Genomic DNA, 23,756 nt, shown 5'->3' with positions numbered 1-23,756 from the left:
ATCTTCTCCTGACTGACTGTGCTGGGGGCTCTGCCTGTCTCCAGCACTCAGCTACCACCACCACCACCTGGGAACCCCAACCGGTTTAAGCTTCACGGAGTACTGAGAACCCGACTCTTTCTGTTTTTTTTTTTCCTACTCTAGGAATAGCTTTCTAACCCTGACTTGTATGATCAGGTATAGTTTTCTAAACCTGACTTTTGTAATCAAATGTAAGCTAGATTTAATATTGTAACTGTTTTGTTTGTTTTGCTCCCCTTGTATGGTTATTACCCAGCAATAAATAAGTTTTATGGTTAAGCAGGTTGCTTCCCTCCCTCTCTCGCTCTCTCTCTTTTGTTTTTTGGCTTCCCAATTTGCTTTGCAGCAACGCTCCTCTTACCTAAGCTAAAGACCCCTGCAACACCCAAATCCTGTAGGGTTTGCTCATCAAGTGGGTTACTACCAGAACAATTGTAACGTGAAAGTGAGGATAGATCCATGCTGAATCTGTGGCATAGGAAGGTGGCAACTTAGAAGTGCTGCTCGACCAGCCTGCTTAGGCGTACTCTATTCCGGTGCAGTGCCCATGGCATATGAGGATGGCCCCTTGGAAGTGCTGCTTGACCCAGCCTTCTGAATCCAGAGACATATAAGGGGTCATCTTGGGAATGCTGATTGACCCGGTCCTCTCAGCTGCTCTCTGTTAGAGAGAGAGAGAGAGAGAGAGTGTGTGTGTGTGTGTGTGTGTGTGCGTGCGTGCGTGCACGCGTGCCAGCCCTGGGGAATCAAGGTCCTGCAGGATAGCTCCATTGGGAGGGAACTTGCAGCAGGGAGAAGTAGAGCTCCGTATGAGAACGCAAGTGACACAAACAGTACATTGATAGAATTACCCACCCCAGAAGAGTAACCCTAATAAATGAGCATACCCCAAAGTAATGGGCAAATCTGGTAACACCTTGTCTACACTACAGAATTTTGTCAACAAAAGTTATGCTGATGATCAAAAAGTGCTATAATAACATCACTATTACATGTTCACACTATGCTCCCTGTGTTGGCAGAGCACATTCATGCTTGGTGCTTTAGCATCAATATTGACAGCAGTGCACTGTGGGTAGCTAACCCACTGTTCTATTCACCACCTTTGCAGCTAAGACTTATGAGAAGGTGGAGTGGATCGCAGCACAGCATGGGTATGGGTTCAATATCCCACGATGCATTGTTTTCTGTCCCAGTATTCTGTGGTCTCCTGACTGCATTTCGTGGCATTTTTCAATGTCCCAGCCCCTGTGTACTGTGAACCCGCCATCTCTATGTGAAAGGGTGGATCCCGCACTGCTCTCTACTGTTGCTGTAACTATCATTAACGTATGGTGGCTGGTCATGCAGTATATCATGAACTCCCAATGTGAACAGGAATCAGAATTGCCTGAGCTGCTGTGTGCCATGGAAAGAAATAACACCAGATTACTTTTGGAATTCACGAAGCAGTTGCACACGGTGGACCAGGGGTCAGCAACCTTTCAGAAGTGGTGTGCTGAGTCGTCATTTATTCACTCTGATTTAAGGTTTCGCGTGCTAGTAATACATTTTAACGTTTTCAGAAGGTATCTTTCTCTGAGCCTATAATATATAACTAAACTATTGTTGTATGCAAAGTAAATAAGGTTTTTAAACTGTTTAAAAAGCTTCATTTAAAATTAAATTAAAATGCAGAGCCCCCCGGACCGGTGGCCAGGACGCAGGCAGTGTGGGCAGCCAAAAACACAAGAGAGAGCGAGCGAGTCCATTTCGCCCCAGTCCCTTTAAGACACCCCCCCCATTTTACCATCCGCTTGGTTTGCCCCAGTTGCCTCCATTGAGACATCCCCTTTCGACACTCAGAATCGGCCACGTATGAAACACTAGCGTTGCCCAATCAGGAAGAGGCGGAGATTAGCGGACCCCAATCGTCGCGCTACAGCCGACGCCTCCAAATTATCCAATCAGAAATAGGTTTTAAGGGGACTAACCAATCACAGAGAAGGGAAGGAAGTGACTTCTTTCCATTGGTCAGTCTGATTTAGGAGGCGGGACTACGTATAAATCTTATTGGTCAACAGATGTGTTGACAAACATCGTCATTGTGCCCGCCCAGTCAAGCCAATTCGACCAATCAGAAACAGGTACCGGTTCGAATGACACCAAGTCTGTCAAATGGGCTTCCTATCTCTAATAGGGTGAAAACTAGCAGGGATGGTTGTATGCAGGACGCCGGTACGTGGCCGCGGGCAGGCGGGAGGGGGCGGGGTGAGCAGGGTTGGTTGCGGCGCGGTGGCGCCCCGTTCTCCTGGTGGCGGGAGCGAGTGTTCATGTCCTAGCGGCCGGCGGGGCGCGGCGCGGCGGGGCCGGGCTGAGGGGGCCGCTCCATGCGGGCGCCGCGGAGCCGGAGCGCTCTGGCTGCCCTGGCTGTGCTGGTGCTGCTGGGGGCGGCGGCCCCCGAGCCGGCTCGCGGCGATGCCCGCGGAGGCGAGGTCGGGTTCGGGCTCGGGGCGGCCGCGGCTCCCGCCGCTCTCCCCGCTGGGCCCGACGTGATCGTGGAGGACGATGAGGCCGGGGTGGCGGCTGCGGGGCCTGGGGAGCAGGAGCTCGAGGAGGAGCAGGAGGAGGAGACCCGGCCTGGCGGCAGGTGAGGGGGTTGTGCGGCAGGGGCACCGGGGGCACTTCAGGGGGGCTGGAGAGGTGGAGGGTCGGAGAGCAGAAAGGGATGGGGGGGTGGAGGGAGCTGTTGGGGAAGGGACTACGGGAGGGGGTACAGGGAGTGGGGTGTAGGGTGGGAGGGGGTGCAGGGAGTGGGGGTGCAAGGAGGAAGGGGGATTAGGAGGGGTACAGGGACTAGGGGGTGCAGGGAGGAAGGAAGGGGGACGGGGTGCAGGGAGGAAGAAAGGGGGACTAGGAGGGGGTGCAGGGAGTGGGGTGTAGGGTGGGAGGGGGTACAGGGAGTGGGGGTGCAGGGAGAAAGGGAGACTGAGGGGTGCAGGGAGGAAGGAAGGGGGACGGGAGTATAGGGAGAAAGGGGGACTGGGGGTGCAGGGACTGGGAGGGTGCAGGGAGAAAGGGAGACTGGGAGGGGGTGCAGGGAGGAAGGAAGGGGGACTAGGAGGGGGTGCAGGGAGTGGGGTGTAGGGTGGGAGGGGGTACAGGGAGTGGGGGTGCAGGGAGAAAGGGAGACTGGGGGGGTGCAGGGAGGAAGGAAGGGGGACGGGAGTATAGGGAGAAAGGGGGACTGGGGGTGCAGGGACTGGGAGGGTGCAGGGAGAAAGGGGGACTAGGAGGGGGTGCAGGGAGGAAGGAAGGGGGACTAGGAGGGGGTGCAGGGAGTGGGGTGCAGAGAGGAAGGGGGATTGTGGGGTGCAGACATGGTGCTGCAGGGAAGTTTCTTGGTAGAACCCACAAGTAGGTTTAGTCTTTTCTCCCCTCATGCTCTGTAGGGGAGAAGGGTGGTGTTGCCCTAACCTTCGTTTCATCACATGATAGGAGTTAGTCCTCCTTGTCATTGCGGGTAGGAAAGTGATAGCTGTGGGTGGGTCTGGCTCCTTCCCTAGTTTATTACTGGGAAGTAGCTCCTTCTTGTGCCTTCTTTAAAGCATCTGGACTTCTGGATATGTAGTTTACAAAGTCTTTCTTTACCCTATGTCCTCTCCCAAACCCTGCATAAAGTGTGTTATGTACCTTTCTGTCATCTTGCTATATACTGGAGAAGAAAAGAAGGATTCTAATTAGAGTTTAATTAGTCTTTTCCATTAATGAGTAATAATATAGCTTGGTGTGAGAAAAAGATGAAAGACAAACTACCTTTTCCACTGGTTTGTTTCCTCCCAGCTCAGTGAAGAAAGATCAGGAATTATGTCATTGCAGGAGCTAAAGGGGAAAGAATATGATCAAGTATCACTCTTTTCTGCTAATGAAGCAAAGTAGATTTCCAGACTTCGTTTTGAAGTGAGAGATTTGAAACCTTGAGTTCATAGACTTGAGAATAATTCAGTTTCTACAAGTAACTGTCTGGTTAACCCACATCCTGTGCCAGTTAAAGATTTTCCTCCTCCTTAAACAGTGAAGAGTCATTCTTTTGTGCATTGGCTCATTAAAAATTATAACCTGGCTTGCCGCACTTCTCATTCTGGCTGGGGAAAAAAGCAGCCTTCTGTTCTTCAATTTAAAATTTGCAAAATACATTTTACACTGAACTACAAGAAGAAATCTTGGATGATCTGTCTATATAAAATATTCAACCTAATAATTTGAAGCCAAAGACTAAAGGCAGCCATTCTCTGATGAGTGCAGTAGAACAGGCTATTGCTGGATGACAGGTAGAATTGCTATATAGCTGTAGTAAAAATGGGGGACTACCGTAAATATTAATTCTTTATCTTAATTGCCTGTACTTGAAAGATGCAGACTGTTATCTGGAGTCACACTTGTTCAGTTGCTCTTGAGCAATAGAATATATAGTATGGCACTGCTGAGGGTAGCTGTACTTGGGCCATTAATTGCTAAAATAAATTGGTTTTGCACTAACTGTTAAATCAATACAATGAGCATCCTATATTGTAGTTTGTGAGGGGGTTTTCCTCTACTCCCAAAATACAGTAAATATTTGGAGGGTTATGAAGTTGTAAAGTTCAATGACTCAAGTGCTGAAAAATGTTGTTATACATAGATCTTTAGGTGCATAGATTATAAAATTGGAGGAGCACTTTGCTATTTGCTGACTTAGTATTCTAAAGTCAGCTTGCTGTATCTTTTATATATTGTACCTGAGAAGATACTCATAGCAGTTCCAAATATGGCTTGATTTATTTGTTTAAAGAGCAGAAGGGATGCTAATTCTCAGGTGTTGGACTGACCTGACTGTTCAGTTTAGAGATTGGTTGTTTTTGTTTTGAGTTTCCTTAAAAAACGTTGACGCTTGTCTTTACTGCATATACAGCTGCTGTGGACCCAGTGACAATGCAGTTGTTTCCTGTCCTGGTTACATGTCCCTTTGCGTGGGTCTATATTGTGTTGTAGTCAGAATCTTAATCCAGTTTCTGTAACTGGGCAGGTGAGATCCTACTTATTTTGCTGATGGAATAGAGTTGTAATGGGGTTACTTGATACAATGGTGGTAGATGTAGTGCACTCTGTCCATAAATAGATACTGCTAGAGGTGTTAGTCTCCAGATTTGACCAGTTTTTTTTATCTGTGTGAAAAATCTATCCCTGGATTTTTCTGCATTAATTTAAAAGGCGGAATCAATGCTCGCAGCACTTAAGTATCATACCGGTATCTGTGAATGAAGGACAGAAAATTAGTAATTCCAAATGGATTGTTACAAACAGCTGGATGGAACAAGTTTAAAATTATGAGAAACACATGGACGTAGTTTATTAAATTTCAAATGTACTTGTATAATATTTCTCATCAGTGCAGTCCTTGGTTGTTTTTTAGGGTACTCGACTGTGTCAAGCAGATGGAAGGTGGTATTGACATGTCACTTTGTGCTGCTGATGTTGCAAGTGATAGGGCATGGTGTTTCTAGAACACATTTATTTGTAAAGTTCTCAGACTTAAAAAAAAATACAGACTAAAGGGAGAATGCAGTCACAGTGGATCCTCCATCATTTAAAATACTTGATCAGATGTCTGCGTGATGCGTACAGAATACACACATCCTCTCAAGTCTGCTCGTGTAACTGGTAACAGTTTTATTTGAAGCATCTTCAATCAACACAATACTTGTGAAGAGAGATGGCTAAATATGGTCATCTTATTCCTTAACAGTTCTCCTTTTCACTAAACATGTTCTGCTTTTAAGTGTGATCATTACTTTAAGAATTTGGCATAGTATGCTGATGTAATGCCAATTATAAGTCTCTTTCACACAGAAAAAGGGAAGAGAAATATTTTTAAAACACAAAAATGTGATTAAGAAACTACAAAAAATGATGGGTTCTTAGGGCAGGTGTGTAGTACCTGAAACCTTTTCAAAAACTGATTTAGATGTTAAGTTAACAGTGTCACTTCAACCTGGCAACCACCAAAGGGTGGGCAAATATAGTAAGATTGTGTAACATATAAAATATTTGAAATAGTAAATTTAAAACTAATCTTAATATCAGAACTAGGAAAATATTCTAGCAAATTTCTACTAGTCTTGAATTTTAAAATCTATAAAGTCCTAAGATTACTCTTTGACAGCAAGCTGAAGATTTGGACCAGAAGTATTTCAAATAATTACAAGACTGTGAATGTGGTGTGCAGCATTTTAGTTCAAAGTGAAACAATCCCCCAAAGACTACCAGGGGTAATCAGTTATTTATGTCAAGGTCCAAATTTCTGGTCCAGAAAAAATAATAATGACAATAATAATCATAATGACAATAATAAGGAAATAAAGATTTTGCGGTCCGTTCAAAAGCATCTGGCTGTCTGGATTTGATCCATGGTACATCTATTGACTGTTACAATCTAATACAGGAGAAGTGACTACTCCTGTAGCCAATCATTTGATTCCTGCTCTAAATGTAGCTAGCTGTAAGACTTGGATATCACTGAGCTGGTCTTGTCTTGTGACTGTGGTCTGTTCAAACAAAGTAATCATGGTTTGAAAGGAAGTATTTGCTTAGTAGGTAGGGCTTGTGATATAAAAAGTCCACTATATTGTAGCTACTTAGTGGGAAATGTGATTATGTATAATGGCATTCAAAAGAGTTTTGGGGCAGCAAATAAGTGGTTAAAAAAGAAAAGTTTTGAAACAAGCGTTTGTAACTGGTGCAGAGTATTTTTGTTTTTCAGTGAAGACATGAATGAATTCTCTCTTTTAACACACTAAACGTAAAACCCACGATGGTGCATCTTCTCAGCCATAGTTACTTCTTTCTAGTGAAGAGGCTTGAGTTCATGGTGTGTATATATATATAGGTAGACATGTGAAACCAATAAAGCTGGTAAAAATGCTTCATAGCCAGATAATTTTGGGAAGGCTGAAGCTTGTATCTGGGGAGGAAGGTAGTGTGGCTATGTATGTAAAATGCAGAAAGACAAAAAGCTGCTTATATAGAGACAAAGCAAGTTGGGCAAGGGAAATGGTTACCAAAAGCAATGGTTTAGGTAGGAAGGCAGTGTTTGGCACTGACTAGGTGCCAATTATTGTTTAATCATCTTTCTTTGGTGTTGATTTGATCAAGGTGAAATTTAAATTAGAGCTGTTGATTTAATCACAGTTAATTCGCATAATTAACTCAAAATTAATCATGTTTTAACAAAATAATTGCAATTAATCGCAGTTTTAATCATACTGTTAAACAATAGAATTCCAATTGAACTTTATTAAATGTTTTTGGATGTTTTTCTGCATTTTCATATACTTTGACTTCAATTACAACACAGAATACAAAATGTACAGTGTTCAGTGCTTGCTCTATGTTTTTTATTACAAATATTTGCACTGTAAAAGTGATAAAGGAAATAGTATTTTTCAATTTACCTCATACAGGTACTATAGTGTAATTTCTTTATTGTGAAAGGGCAACTTACAAATGTGTGTTTGTGTGTTACATACCTGCACTCGAAAACAAAATAGTGTAAAACTTTAGAGCCTCCAAATCCACTCAGTCCTACTTCTTGTTCAGCCAACCACTAAGACAAACAGGTTTGTTTACATTTATAGGCAATAATGCTGTCCACTTCTTATTTACAATGTCACCTGAAAGTAAGGCCACGCGTTTGCATGGCACTTTTGTAGCCGGCATTGCAAGGTATTTACCTGCCAGATATGCTAAATATGTGTATGCCCCTTCATGCTTTGGACAACATTCCAGAGGACATGCTTCCATGCTGATGATGTTATTTAAAAAAATAATGCGTTAATTCAGTTTGTGACTGAACTCCTTGGGGGAGAATTGTATGTCTCTTCCTCTGTGTTTTACCCACATTCTGCCATATATTTTATGATATAGTAGTCTCTGATGATGACTCAGCACACGTTCATTTTAAGAACACTTTCATAGCAGAATTGACCAAAAGCAAAGAAGGTACCAATGTGAGATTTCTAAAGATAGCTACAGCACTTGACCCAAGGTTTAAGAATCTGAAGTGCCTTCCAAAATCTGAGAGGGATGAGGTGCGGAACATGCTTTCCGAAGTCTTAAAAGAGCAACACTCAACTGTGGAAACTGCACAACATGAACCACCAAAAAAAATAATCAACCTTCTGCTGGTTGGCATCTGACTCAGATGAAAAAAATGGACATGCATTGGTCCACGCAGCTTTGAATTGTTATCGAGCAGAACCCGTCATCAGCATGGATGCATGTCCTCTGGAATGATGGTTGGTGCATGAAGGGGCATATGAATCTTTAGTGCATCTAGCATGTAAATATTGTGCAATGTCAGCTACAACAGTGCCATGTGAACTCCTGTTCTCACTTTCAGGTGACATAAACAAGAAGTGGGAAGCATTATAATTTAGCGGGGAGGGATAGCTCAGTGATTTGAGCATTGGCTTGCTAAACCCAGGGTTGTGAAGTTCAATCCTTGAGCAGGCCACTTAGGGATCTGGGGCAAAATCAGTACTTGGTCCTGCTAGTGAAGGCGGGGGCTGGACTCAATGACCTCTCAAGGTCCCTTCCAGTTCTAGGAGATAGATATATCTCCTATTATTATTATATTATATTATCTCCTGCAAATATAAACAAACTTGTTTGTCTTAGTGGTTGGCTGAACAGGAAGTAGGACTGAGTGGACTTGGAGGCTCTAAAGTTTTACTTTGTTTTATTTTTGAATGCAGTTTTTTGTACTTTCATGATTGTTCAACTTTCACGATAGAGATTGCACTACATTAATTATAATAAGGGAATAAAAAATACTATTTTTTGTTGTTTTACAGTGCAAATATTTGTAATAAATATATGTAAAGTGAGCACTGTACACTGTGTTCTGTGTTGCAATTAAAATCAACATTTGAAAATGTAGAAAATATCAAAAATATTAAATATTAACAGTGCAATTACTTGCACTATTAATCATGATTAAGTTTTTAATCACTTGACAGTCCTAATTTAAATAGATACATTTTGAATAGTCATTTGTGTTTGTTTTATTGTTAAGTGTGTTTGAGCTTTTGGGTTGTGAGTAAGCACAGTCATTAGTAGAACCCAGTTACACTGAGAGCTCCAATATAAAGTACAATTGTGTGATCATTAGAGTGCTTGAGTATAGATACACTGTACTACGTTATTAGCCTGCTTGTGATTCCTGTATCTTTATAGCAGTAATTATCATATTCCGCTTATAAAACTGGTAATAAGTTTGAGTGAAGCTGTAGTACTCAAATATTTGGCAAAAGAATTGATGCCTGTCCTAGTACATTAAAATTTACACTTCTTGATTCAGAAAACAAATATTACACTTGAAAATGTGGTGCTATTTTGTTGGAATAGGGGCGTGTGTATACTTGTCACACAGAGTTCAGATTTATTAATAACAGTGTGATAAATTCTTTACAAGGATTTGGTTTCTTCAGTGGTGGAATGTGTTTAAATTGAAAATTGCAGCACTGCACGTGGTCTCTTACTGTGGTAGATGTTTTACCAGTACGGTATAAGACACTGCCCTTGTGTATACCTCTTAGAATCATGCTTGTTTGGGGGCTTATTCCTTCACTCTCTCACTTCCCTGGTCCTTCTCGCATGAACAGAGAGCAACAATACCCGAAGTCCAAAGACGCAAACAACTTGATGTTTATTGGGATGAACTTCCAGCAAGCCTGATTCCAGTTTCCTTCCTTAGTGTCCCCCTTCCCAGCTCTAACACCTCAGAACTTGCCTGTGTCCCTGTTTCTGTTCCCATTCCCCCCCCCTTTACTTCCTGATTGACTGCAGACTATATAGTAAATCCTGAATTTTGATTAGCTATACCTTAACTAATCATTTTACTGAAATGTAACTAACCAATCCTAACATATTGTAACATGGTTATTTAACCAATTATATTCCACCACCTTCATTGGTTTATACCCAACAAAATTAATTATACAGCAGACAGAAACAATTACAGAACGAGACAGAGACCATGCAAATAAACATACAAAACAATACAGAAGTGGGGATTTCACAACTCCATCTATACAGACATAAGGGTTTTGCAGCTGTGTTTATTGATAAGTGAGTTCTTGCTGGACAAGTATCAGAGTAGCCATGTTAGTCTGGTTCTGTAAAAGCAGCAAAGTGTCCTATGGCACCTTGTAGACTAACAGATGTTTTGGATCTAGAGCTTTCATAGGTGAATACTCACTTCGTTGGATGCATGCTTGCCAGACAGGATGCTATCAAACTAAGTTTCCTTTTACATCTTCTAGACTCTTCCCTTTCTCTGGAGGTGATAGAAATATCTGGTCAGGATTCAAGTATCAGAGGGGTAGCCGTGTTAGTCTGGATCTATAAAAGCTGGTCAGGATTGTATTCCTGGTAGCCCAGTAGCACCTTATTTCAGTGTGTCTAGTTTACAATGCGAGGATGTGACCATACACTTCCTAGCTTATGACTGCCTTCGCTGCTTAGCCGAAGAACCAGGCCTCAGACTGTCACAGTAAAAGAAGGCCATGACACAGACAGTGATTTTGATTCTTTCTTTTATACCTCTATAATTAGCTAAGTGATAAGAATACACTTAAATTCTTAAAGTATAGGCCTTTGCAGAAAGGCCTGAATATCTATATCCTAACAATGTTTTATATTTTTTAGGGAAATTTTTAAAAGAATACTGACATATCCCTTAATTATATATATGCATTATATTGCTCTCTGAACTCCAAAATTGTGTGGTGTCAGTTGATCTGAGTCTGAATTTTCATTTTTGGACTGCAGTTGATGGATCAAATTTAGGTGGTCTTTAATTGCATTTTTACTGCTAGTCTTGAAAATATCTGTAAATCCAGCAACCTCCTTTCACATCCACTTTTGAGAGTAGCCAGCCAGAAAACTAAGAAAAATAGTGCATCTTCTCAACAAACACGTCCTTTATCTATGCTCTCTACTCCCCAAAAGCCTGTGAAAATAGGCAAGCTTTTCAGCATGTCCAAAAGGTCAACAGATTTCAGCCATCTGCCTTTTTTTTTTTTTAAACGAATTGTAGCCCAACACTTCTGATTTTAACTGTGGTACAGTCTCATGTGGATACACCCTCTCCAGTTGGCAGGTCCCAGGCCATTTAGAGCTTATATTCTAGAAACCAACAGCTTGCCCACTGCTATCATGTGCTGTCAGTTAGATACACCACTTACCCTAATGCTAAGGCAGCCTGCCTGCTTGTTATGTCTACACAGCAGAAATTATACACTGCCTAGCCTACATTTGAGAATGTGAGCCGAAAGTAACACAGGAGTTCTGTAGCAAAGAAGAGAATTGAACCAGATTTCCTTTTGTCCCAGGTCAGTGCCTTGGCCACTAGACAAGGAATTAATTCAGGAGGACAGACTAGTTGATCAGAGTGGTTGTTTATCTGTGAATCTATGACCAGTGCTTAAATTCAAGCTATCTTGAATCCAGATAACACTCGTCTCAATAGCAGTAAATACATCACATTGTGGGCTTCAGAGAGGGCTAATGAGCAGAGTGCATATCAGTGCCTAAGAACATAAGAATGGCCAGACTGGGTCAGACCAAAGGTGCATTTAGCCCAGTATCCTGTCTTCCAACAGTGGCCAATGCCAGGTGCCCCAGAGGGAATGAACAGAAGAGGTAATCATCAAGTGATCCATCCCCTGTTGCCCATTCCCAGCTTCTGGCAAACAGAGGCTTGGGACACCATACTTGCCCATCCTGGCTAATAGCCATTGATGGACCTATCCTCCATGAATTTATCTAGTTCTTTTTTTTAACCCTTTTATAGTCTTGGCCTTCACAACATCCTCTGGCAAAGAGTTCCAAAGGTTGACTGTGCGTTGTGTGAAGAAATCCTTCTTTTGTTTGTTTTTAACCCTGCTAAATTGTACTACTTGCAGTGATACCAGTGCTGTGCCGTCTTTACAGTTATTGTTTGATTTAGGCTAGCTAGAACAGGCTAGCCTGTTTGCTGTGTAGGCATAACCTTTGTTTCCACATGAGTGAATGCCTTTACTCTGCTATGTTGTTGTCTTGTAACTATTGCTTTCTTGTAAGACATTTCCTGACATCCAAATTTGTTTCCGTGCTTTGCTCAAGCTTTTTGCAGATTTGCTCAGTCTGTGTTGCAGTATTCCTTGCATGCTGACCTAGTGGGTTATTTGTTTTTGAAAACCACATGATGGTTTTTTGGTGTTTTTTGGTTAGGGTGCACAAATCATATGAACTTCAAATAGGAAGATTGATTTATGTTTTCACCAATCTTAACAGTGACAAACTTATTTTGCTTCCAAGTGACCTCTTGAAATGATTAGAAGTTGCTTCGTGACATATAAAACAAGTTTGTGAGCTCCAACTACAAACTTACAGCTGTTCTAGACCTGCCCAGTTAAATGATACAATGCAAAATGGAAACACAATGGTTTATTTAAAATGTAATCTGAAGTCAGAAAATATAGTTAGGCATATCTATAGCAGCTTTAGTTCTGAATATGAATGTTTCTGTGATTGGCAGGTCCTTAGTAATTATCAGCACTTTGGATGGACGAATTGCTGCTCTAGACCCTGAGAATAGTGGCAGAAAGCAGTGGGATCTGGATGTGGGATCTGGTTCTCTTGTGTCATCCAGCCTCAGTAAACCAGAGGTAAGACTTTGTATCTGTTACCTGATTTTTTTTGTTTTGGTTTTGTTTTATTTTTTTAGGCTTTGTCTGCATGAAACCTTTTTTTTTTCCTTTTCTTTTTTTTTTAAATAGCTCCACCATGGCGATAGTGGGAATTTTTAAAGGAGGAAGAAAATTAGTATAAACACAGCCCTTCAGATATATTGTATGGCTTGATAGCTATGAAATCTATAGATTATTAGGAATTGTATGCAGTTATGTATAGTTCAAAGTGGCCCATGAATCTACCTAAAAAGAAAAAGGTAATTTTGCTCATTGTAACAAATGATGTATCCTTTTCTGCTGGTAGCAGCAGAGGAAGTCCTTTTTTTCCTCTAAGACACTATGTAATCTTTTGTGCATATGCTACATAACATTCTATTCTGTCAGCAGGCTGGCCTAGCAATAAAGTGGAGCATTAAAAGTGACCTGTGGATGGAAGGAAGGGCTTTTAGCATCTCTCGCTGTTTTAATATTGTTTCAGTGGCAAAAAACTATAGTAACACACGGTTAAGATTTCTTGGTACTATGTAATCCCCTTGTAGACAACATCTAATATCAACATGGCCAGTATGAGTGTGTGCTATATGCGTATTGAGGCTTTGCTTGTGGAGGGGAGAGGCAAGGTGACGTGGGCAATCCTTTTGTTTCCTTTTTGTTCTTTAATAGTATTAAATGGAATCTGGTGGGTGAGAGTGAATAGGTTGTTGGAGGTGAAGAACTTGTATGTTTCAGGAACCTTGGTGTTGGCAGAGTAAAGATGTGGTATTGGGGTGTATTGGGATATTGCTGAAAGAAGGCATAGTTAATGGTGCACAGACAGCATGAATTGTGCTTTTTTTGGTTTTCAGACGTTTGAATTTGGCTCAACTCAGTATTCTGCAAGGGAACAACATACCACCAACCAATCTTAACTCTACATTAATGGAATTTCTTGCCATGGAATTTCCTTTTAGAACAGGAAAAGATGTAGTGTTGGTGCATATTGGTAGGCCTTTTAGGCTGTTGTACTTTTCATGTTCTGCAATTTGCATACTGAGCCAAATCAGTCCATAGTCAGCATTCCCCATGTCATGATGTATTCCTTGCTCTCCCACAAACTTTTGCAACCTTGTGATCCAGGATTTGCCCAGAATCCACACACTGGCAACCCTGGCAAGTGTGCGTGTCTTTTTCCTAAGGGATCAAGGTACCTGTGTTGTCAGTTCCAAACCTCTGTGTATGTCTCTTTTTTTGTAAACACCACAGTAATCTTCCATCAGATCAAGAAGTAGCCACTTGACCCCCACAGCCCTCCCTACACCATTCTATCAGGAGCTAGTAAAATACAGATATTCTCAAACAACTAATTCAAGGCTTGCCTACCACCTACCCTCATTTTCTCAACCCATCACTCCTTCCCCCCTCCACAAAATTCCTCAGTCTCCAACTCCTCTTCATCTGGTATCACAAAAATTTTTTTTTTCTCAGACTGGCTGCTGACTCTTCTGCTGTGCTTACAGAAACCTCTCCATAAAATAAAAACATGTTATAACAGAGACAACTTGTAGCAAGCAACAGGAGTTATTCAATTTTTATTGCACAGGTTTACAAAGGTTCAGCCTAGAAATGACAGTGGCAGAGTATACAATGGGCTTTTCTGTTTTGGGTGCGTGTGCACTATAATCCTTCAAGACTGCACATCTGCACGATGTGAATATGTTCTTAAATACCATTCACAGTTTGGGTCCCCCAAAGACTTAGTAGGTGCCCTCCACTACCTTGGGTAAACATTGATTAATTTAGATCATTTTGACCCACAGCAAGAATTTCATCTCTAACTCTGCAAGGGGAAAAAATCAAATGCCACCACTCTTAGAAGCTTTTTGCGAAAAGGCTTGCTTATTTATTTATGAATGAATGAATGAATGAATGACTTGGTGACTCAAGTTTGGGTTATTAACCCTACTCTGCACTACTTTGAGGTATTGCAAATGTCAAGAAAATCCATGCAAGCATGCAGATTTTAGAACACTTAGAAACGCTGTCTTTTTAAATAGGAAGTATAAAGCTACGATGGAGGGAAAAGGCTCCTCTCAACTGAGGCTTGGGTCTACGCTAGGAAATTAGTGAAAAATCCACATTTCTGAACAACATAGCTAAATCACTCTAATCCCCCGATGTAGAGAATTCTCCTGTCGACCTAGCTATTGCTTCTTGGAGTTGGATTTCTGATGACGACGGGAGACGACCTCTTATTGGCATAAATAGTGTCTTCACTGAAGCGTTACAGCATTGTAAGTGCGGACAAGCCCTTAATAAGACCACCCCAAGAAGAAATACAACTGGAAACAGTAGCCCTGAGACATGTGAACTGCTCCATTCATCTCGGGGGGGTATTCTCATCCCCCTTGGAGTGCTTTGGAGACTGTGGTATACATGAAGTATACCCATTCTCAGCTATCCACCCAGAGCGGCAGGACTTGCCCAAATCCTGCCTCACATGGGAGGCAGGGAGTGGGGGGTCTCAGACCATCTCAAAAGGGCAAGCTGTCCCAGAACCTGGCTCTCATGACGGGGATATGTGGGGGATCCAACCCTTGTAGATGGGAGCAGTGAGAGTGCCTCAGATGCCACCCAGAAGGGCAAGGCCCCCCATATCCTAGATCATGAGAGGGTAGGGAGGGGGACTTAGACCCACCTAGAGGGGCAAGAGTCCTTCCAGATCTGGGTGTACACATGAAAGGGGAGAATGTGGGGCTGAAAGATGTCCTGCCCTTCTATTCTCCGCAGTTCCCTCTCCCCATTCCTATTGTTCCACTTTCCCAAGCCTCCCTCACCTGAGTCCCCAACCTCTCTCTCCTCCTCTACCTTCCATCCCCATTTATTCCCCTCTCTGCAGCCCCAAACCCCTTTCAGGAAGCATTTGCATGTCTATGTTTTTCCTTAAAGAGTTTGATTACATCTCCTCCTTCCCCCCTCAAATAAATCGCCACACATGACCCTCAAATTGTTGCAATCTCAGGCCACCCTATCAAAACTTTTTTTAACTTAGGTGGGACTTGTGATTAGCTTTACCTTGGGGTAGGGCAAATGGAGGGCAAGTTCACAGCCATCAGTCTCAACAAGGTCGTCCCATCATTAGTATCTCTCAGTGTAACAGTACAAGGCAGCAGAAGGAAACTGATTTTATCGAGGGTCCTGTAACTCAGGATTCCCTTGGTCAAATGACCCCAAATCTGGATCACTCATGAGGCACATCAAATTTCAAAGTAATACCAGTAACTGTTTGGTTTTAGAACATTTGCAAGAATTGAGATATAAAGCATATAAAATGGTGGGAATGGAAATCCTCTAGCTGTTTTTCTGTATTGATACATGCACACTGTAAAAAATGTACCTTTTTTTACCATTATCCATTTGGGTCCCCCAAAGATTTAGTGGGTGCCCTACATTACCTTGAGACCATTTTGACTTGCATTACATCCGTAGTCTTACCTCTAGCTCTGCACACCCCACGTCACCTCTGGTCCCAGGAACCTTTTAAAAAATGGCTGTTTTTCAGGACTTGTATCTCCATATTCCTTGCTCAACTGACTCCAGATTTGAGTTGCTAACCCTATACTGCACCATCTGAGGCACACCACATTTCATGTGAATCCAACTAAGCAAAGGTTTAAGCAGAAGCTATGCCGTAACTTTAACTGTAGTAGTGCTGTCACACCATTATAATAAAAGAGGGTGAAAGGGTTTCAGAAAAAAAAAACTCCTTGTTTTTACACAAGGAGTTCAGAGCTTCACCAGCTGTCATACTCTTCCAAACGAGATGACTAATGCAGTTTTGATACCATAACAGTCCAGGAATGAAAGTTAAGCAGCTAAGTCCATGTCTACATTATAAATTACTTCAGTATAACTTATGTTGCTCGGGGTGAATAATCCATTCCTCCGAGCGATATAAGTTATACCGACCTCCGCACCAGTTGTAGATAGATGGTGCTAGGTTGGTTGAAGAGCTTCTCCCACCGACATAGCTACTGCCTCTTGCAGAGAAAGAGAAGTTAAGTTGATGGGAGAGCTCTCTCCTGTTGGCTTTGAGCATCTTCACCAGAAGTGCTACAGCGGCACGGCTGCATCGGTGCAGCTGCACTGATGTAAGTCATGTAGGGTAGACATACCATGAGAGGTTAAATCATTGTTGTTCAGACTGTTTGAACGTTAGTTTGTGTTTTTGCTGTTTAATTTAAATGGTGAACACTTTGGAGCAAGATAGTCTTTATTAAAGGCTCAGCTCTGCCTCTCTAGTTAAGCTGTGAGAGCTAGCAATATGCATCCTCTGAGATATACCTCAAGTCTCCCAGCAAAATAAAGGAACACAAGCGTTGATATTCTTGATATTTCTATGATTTAAAAAAAAAACTTAAGTTCTTTTTTTTTTAAAGAGGAAACAACCTTTTTTAGATCTCTCTACATCCTAAAGAAGTTTTTTTTTAAAAAAAAAGCAAAAGCGGGATTCTTATGTATCGTTTCAGATCAGAGTGGAAGGAGCAGGAAGATTTCAGAGAGCACTAAACATCTGTTCTATTTAGGAGTAAGACAGGTTCTGTCATTTTTTACTGCTATCCAGTAAAATGTTTTGTTTCTAGATGTCCCTTTGCAGAAGTGATGTACTAATTTATTCTTTAGCCAGTTTTGCCTGTAAATCCAAATGATGTAGGTTGATTGCATGACAGATATTTTTGCCACATGCAGTATCTTTGGGGACATATTGTATTACCTTTTTGAAAGGCGCATGCATCACTGTGTGCCAGGAATTGTAAGCACTTTGGGCAGGAAGGTCACCACAGCTTCTCCAGGAATTAAAAACAGTGGAGAGTGTTTAAGGTGAATCACTCGGGTTGTTAACACCTCCAGAGAGGTATCATCCCCAGGGAGATTTGCATTTACTGCTTCAAACTGGGTTTTCCAGAGACCAACGGACCAAGTAAGGACTTCTGGCATGAAGAGGCTAGGTTTGAATTGACATGGGGCCTTCTTTCTGATCCATCAAATGTACAGTATCTTCTGTCCAAGGGGCCACCCAACTTTCATGGAAGGGTTGCAAAGACGTTTGGCCTACTAGAGCCCCATAAGACTGATGCATGATGACTCCTGGTATGGTTAGTGTTTAAATTTTGTTTTGTATTGTTTTCTCTGTAATGCTTTAACCTTAAGAATAAACATATTTTGCTATGTGAAAGCTGGCTGGTAACTGGTACACACTGTTGTAGCATCTGGAGACGGGTTAACATAGGTGCTGGACCCCTGCTGGGGAAATCAGTGAGATGCAGAGGAACTGGAAGTCTGAACCCTCAATCTGAGGCAGAGAGATATGGGTACGCTTAAGGAAGACTGAGTGGTAGGAGTTTGGGGGCAAGGGGGTCAAAAGTGGAGTTAAACTTGAAACTGTGACAGGTTCTAATTGACTTCAGGTGCCAGATACCTAAAGTATTAATTGTCTGTCTGAATTTTATTGCTCCAGATGAACTGTATGTGCTGACTACTGTCAACAGGGCTGCTGTACTTTAAATGCATCTGTGGAACGTCTGAAGTTTTATGAAGTCAGTATTACACAACAAAACAACTAATGAGCTAAGATGCCCAGGCATTAAAAATTGGCTTATTTACCAATTTGTATTTTGTCCCTTTTCCAATGCTGGTATGATTTTTAGCAGCTGTGCTTGAAAATATGATAATAGATGCCATGATTTTTAAGGTCCAACATTTAATTCCCCTCCAGAACTAGAAATTAATTCAGTATACCGTGGGGCACTTCAAAATATCCTACTTGAAAATAATTTTATTCTCTTGCTTACCTGCCATAATAGATTATCACACTTTTGTATTTCTTTTGCTGTAATTAAAGACACTTACTGACAGCTACAATACAGTGGGGATCATAAATCTCTCTTCTTCTCAAAATATCAGTAATGTCAATAACTGCTGAAGAAATGGAAAATCCTAATGGGGTGTTGGTAGGTAAAACTCTTCATTTTACTTGTTAGAGACCTTTAAGGGTGTGACATATACCTTCCAAAATAGGACTTTCAGGGTTTAAAGGTTGTATGTAACATTTATTTTTTAAAAACAAAAACTTCAATTTCTAGTTTGTCAGAGAATGACAGTTAATGCTAACCACTCCAAATAAGCAACTCAGCCAGATATTTAAGGACACCAGTGACTTAAAGACTGATCTATTTCCCACTGAAATTAATATAAGCCTGTCCTTTTCAGTCAGTTACTTTGGATTCTAAAAATTCCTGAGGTAAAATCCTGGCCCCAATGAAGATGTTGTTAAAACTTCTATTGACTTTAATGGCGCTGAGATGTCACTCGAAGTGTTTTCTCGCTCCATCCCCCGAAGAAGGTAATCTTCTAATAAACTCTTACTTTTAAATAAACACTTTCTGATCACCTTTTAACAGTTAGTTCTTTGGGTTTTTTCATTTTCTCTTCTGAGTCTCCTTTGATAGAAGATGATTAGAGTAGCTTAATTTAGGCCTTGGCTACACTGGAGAGTCGCAGTGCTGTAAACCCACCACTAGCACTGCAACTTACTCACCGTCCACACTTGCAAGGCACATACAGCGCTGCATCTCCCTGATTGCAGCGCTGGCTGTACTCCTGCTCTGCTTGGGGTATAAGGATTGCAGCGCTGGTGATGCAGCGCTGTTCCACCAGTGTGACCACCAAAAGCGCTGTAATTGGCCTCCAGGGTATTAGGAGGTATCCCAGAATGCCTGTTCAGCCACTCTGCTCATCAGTTCGCACTCTACTGCCCTGGCCTCAGGTGACCCACCCTTTAAATGCCCCGGGAATTTTAAAAATCCCCTTCCTGTTTGCTCAGCCAGGTGTTGAGTGCAATCAATCAGTGAATCTTTCCAGGTGACCATGCCTCCACATGCCAAACGAGCCCCAGCATGGAGCAACGGCGAGTTGCTGGACCTCATCAGTGTTTGGGGTGAGGAAGCTGTGCAGTCACAGCTGCGCTCCAGCCGTAGGAATTATGATACCTACGGGCAGATCTCAAGGGCCATGCTGGAAAGGGGCCATGACCGGGACACGGTGCAGTGCAGGGTTAAAGTAAAGGAGCTGCGGAGTGCCTATGCAAAGCCCGCGAGGGAAACCGCCGCTCAGGTGCTGCCCCCATGACCTGCCCTTTTTACAAGGAGCAGGACGTGATACTTGGGGGTGACCCCACTGCCAATCCGATGACCACGATGGACACTTCAGAGCGGGGGGGGGGGAGGGTGAGGGGGAAGAGGGGAGAGGAAACAGAGAGTGAGGGTACTGGGGTTGGAGGAGACACCTCGGAGTCCCAGGAGGCATGCAGCCAGGAGCTCTTCTCAAGCTAGGAGGAAGCTAGCCAGTCGCAGCAGCTGGAACTAGTTGGAGAAGGACAAGCAGAGGAGCGGGTTCCCGGTAAGCAGTTTTTAGTTTCAGGTGCAAATGTTTCGGGAGAGGAGGGGGGGTTTGGGCTGCATGCATGCATGCTTAGATGTGGAATAGCCCATTGATGTGGTCTATCACGTTGTGGTAATCAGCCTTGGTAATCTCTTCAAAAGTTTCAGCCAGAGTGTGGGCAATGCGCTTGCGCAAGTTTATAGGGAGAGCCACTGTGGTCCTTGTCCCAGTCAGGCTAATGTGTCCGCGCCACTGTGCTGCGTGGGGTGGAGGGACCATTGCTGCACACAGGCAAGCTGCATAGGGGCCAGGGCGGAATCTGCATTGCTGTAGAAGACCCTGCCGCTCTTCCCAGGTGACCCACAGCAGCGAGATAGCTTCCAGGATTAACTCCTGTGGAAACTATTGGGAGAGTGTTCAGTGTAGGTGCCCCCTGCAGCATTTTGCTCTCCCCAATGCACAGAAACCCCTGCACATCCCTGAAGTAATCATTTCTCCTTACTCACCATTTCCTGCCTCCTGTGGGTTAGGTGCGCTCTGTTTGGTATGGGAAAAGTATGCTAAAGTGAAGACTGTAAACTCCTTCACTGTGTGGGAATAACTGTCTGGGTGAGATTATAAACAGTGCAGCCTGTGTCCTGTTTTAACTGTTGCCATTTTTGTCTTTCGAACAGTGTCCTTGACTACTGGACTGCCCGTATCATCCACTGGACAGAAGCTACAAAACCTCAGGAAGAAGCCGCGAAAAAGCAAAGAAGACATGCTTAAAGCAGTTATGGATCACTCTGCCAGAGAGAGTAAAAAACTGCAGGACTGGAGACAAAGGGAAAGCATGCTCCGCCAGAGAAACGCAGCAGCTGATAAGCATCCTGGCGCGCCAAACGGACTCTATCCAGTCACTCGTAGCCATGCAGGCAGAGCACTACCGAGCCACCCCCACCCCCCATCCCAAAGCTCTTTCCCTTGTGACCCAATGTCAGCTCCAAACCCCCTTCCCCAGCATCCAGGTTCTTACCACCACCAGCTGCCCCCAACACCTGTACGTTCACCAACCAGCTCTGAGAACTACGACCCTTACCCTCTGCACTCAACCCCCATCACCATGCAGTATTTTGATCCTGAAGTGCAGCAGTCATTGCACAGCACTCCAGACAGGACATATTCAAACCTGTGACTGTACAGTTCACCACCCCACCCCCATGTCCTTTTAGGTTCCCAAAATGTTGTGTGTCTGTCAAGAAAGTTATTTTCTTTTCAATAAATGAATTCTTGTCTTTGAAAACAGTCTTTATTATTGCAGAAAGTGAAAGATACCATAGCCCCCAGGAAAGAAACATGCACTGCAAATCATTTTAGGAAAAACAGATTCCTACTATTGTAACCACTGCACTTCACTCCCGTGCAAGGCACCAAACGTTACTGTTGGTTTTCAGCCTCAAATTCCTCCCTCAAGGCATCCCTTATCCTTGTATCCCTGTGCTGGGCCTCCCTAGTAGCCCTGCTCTCTGGCTGTGCAAATTCAGCCTCCAGGCGTTGAACCTTGGAGGTCCATTCCTGACTGAATGTTTCACCCTTCCCTTCACAAATATTATGGAGAGTACAGCACGCGGATATAACAGCGGGGATGCTGCTTTCCCCCAAGTCTAGCTTCCCATAAAGACACCTCCAGCGTCCCTTTAAACGGCCGAAAGCACACTCCATAGTCATTCTGCACCGGCTCAGCCTGTAGTTGAACCGGTCCTGGCTCCTGTCAAGCTTCCCTGTATACGGTTTCATGAGCCAAGGCATTAATGGGTAAGCAGGGTCTCCAGGGATCACAATGGGCATTTCAACGTCCCCTACTGTGATCTTCCGGGCTGGGAAAAAAGTCCCGGCCTGCATCTTCCTGAACAGGCCTCTGTTCCGAAAGATGCGTGCATCATGCACCTTTCCAGGCCAGCCTGTGTTAATGTCAATGGAATGCCCACAGTGATCCACAAGCGCCTGGAGAACCATAGAGAAATACCCCTTCCGATTAATGTACTCGGATGCCAGGTGGGGTGGTGCCAGAACAGGAATATGCGTCCCATCTATCGCGCCTCCACAGTTAGGGTAACCCATTTGTGCAAAGCCATCCAGAATGTCCTGCACATTCCCCAGAGTCACGGTTCTTCTTAGCAGGATGCGATTAATGGCCCTGCAAACTTGCATCAACACAATTCCAACGGTCGACTTTCCCACTCCAAACTGGTTACCGACTGATCGGTAGCTGTCTGGAGTTGCCAGCTTCCAGATTGCAATAGCCACCCGCTTCTCCACTGGCAGGGCAGCTCTCAATCTCGTGTCCTTGCGCCGCAGGGTGGGGGCCAGCTCCTCACACAGTCCCATGAAAGTGGCTTTTCTCATCTGAAAGTTCTGCAGCCACTGCTCATCATCCCAGACTTCCATGACAATGTGATCCCACCACTCAGTGCTTGTTTCCCAAGCCCAGAAGCGGCGTTCCACGGTGCTGAGCATGTCCGTTACTGCCACAAGCAATTTAGCGTCACACGTGTTAGGCGACTCGATATCATCGTCCGACTCCTCACTGTCGCTTTGGAGCTGAAGGAATAGCTCAACTGCCAAATGTGATGTGCTGGCGACACTCATCAGCAAAGTCCTCAGCAGCTCGGGCTCCATTTCCCACAGAAATCATGCTGCACACAAACCATTGGGAAACTCAGGTTGGCGCCAAACGTGGACAGAAAAACAGTGACTGATGGGATGTGAAGCATTGCACCACGGGCGTTGGGACAGGAAGCAGAATGACCCGCACCCTTCCGTCCCCTTCCCACAACCCACGGCGCCAAAATGGGATGAGGTGCTCTGTGGGATAGCTGCTCACAATACACCACTCCCAACAGTGCTGCAAATGTGCCCACACTGCAGCGCTGGTAGCTGTCAGTGTGGCCACACTGCAGCGCTTTCCCTACACAGCTGTACGAAGACAGCTGTAACTCCCAGCGCTGTACAGCAAAAGGGCTTGGCTACACTTGAGAGTTACAACGCTGTTGGTGGCTTTACAGCGCGGTAACTTAATCCCCGTCCACGCTGGCAAGGCACATACAGCGCTGTATCTCCATAGCTAAAGCGCTGGCTGTACTCCACCTCGACAAGAGGAATAAAGAGAACAGCGCTGCTCTTGCAGCGCTGGGGTGCCAGTGTGAACAGTGATTAATCTTACTATGCTGTAACTGACCTGCGGAACCTTCCCATAATGCTTTTTAAGTAAAGATAACACTCTTTGTTTTGTTGTGAACTCGGGGCTCCCGGAGCTGCTTATCTAAAAAACAAACACAGCTCCTGTTTGCTCAAGCAGAGGCAGGCAGGGAATGTCCACAGATAGTGTTTGCTTGAGGAGAGAAGCAGCCCGGAGGAGGGGGGTCGTTTTGGAGCAGCTGCTTATCTGGTCTGAAGGCTGTTTGCATTTAGTGAATGAGAGAGGGGTGGAGGAAGGGGTCGATACTTTTAAAATGATTGAAGATTGGTGCTGTGTATCTTCAAGTCCTTAGAACTTGCAAGGCAGGGAGCTGACACAGTGTCAGCTCC

At 43.7% G+C, this 23,756-nt stretch overlaps 1 protein-coding gene across 1 annotated transcript in view; it reads left to right on the top strand.

Moving 5' to 3' along the window:
- Window positions 1-2,304: 2,304 nt before the first annotated feature.
- Window positions 2,305-23,756, top strand: part of EIF2AK3 (eukaryotic translation initiation factor 2 alpha kinase 3) — a 62,741-nt gene continuing 41,289 nt past the window's right edge. Inside the window, exons 1-2 of the mRNA XM_050943343.1 lie at window positions 2,305-2,650; window positions 12,620-12,749. Of these exons, the coding sequence (XP_050799300.1) occupies window positions 2,391-2,650; window positions 12,620-12,749 (390 nt within the window). The 5' untranslated portion in view covers window positions 2,305-2,390. The remainder of the gene's footprint in view (window positions 2,651-12,619; window positions 12,750-23,756) is intronic.

This window comes from Gopherus flavomarginatus, chromosome 3 (genome assembly GCF_025201925.1).
Source record: "Gopherus flavomarginatus isolate rGopFla2 chromosome 3, rGopFla2.mat.asm, whole genome shotgun sequence".
Classification (NCBI taxonomy): domain Eukaryota; kingdom Metazoa; phylum Chordata; order Testudines; family Testudinidae; genus Gopherus; species Gopherus flavomarginatus.
The sequence above is the reverse complement of the archived record's forward strand: the minus strand, read 5'-3'. Positions and strand labels throughout refer to the sequence as shown.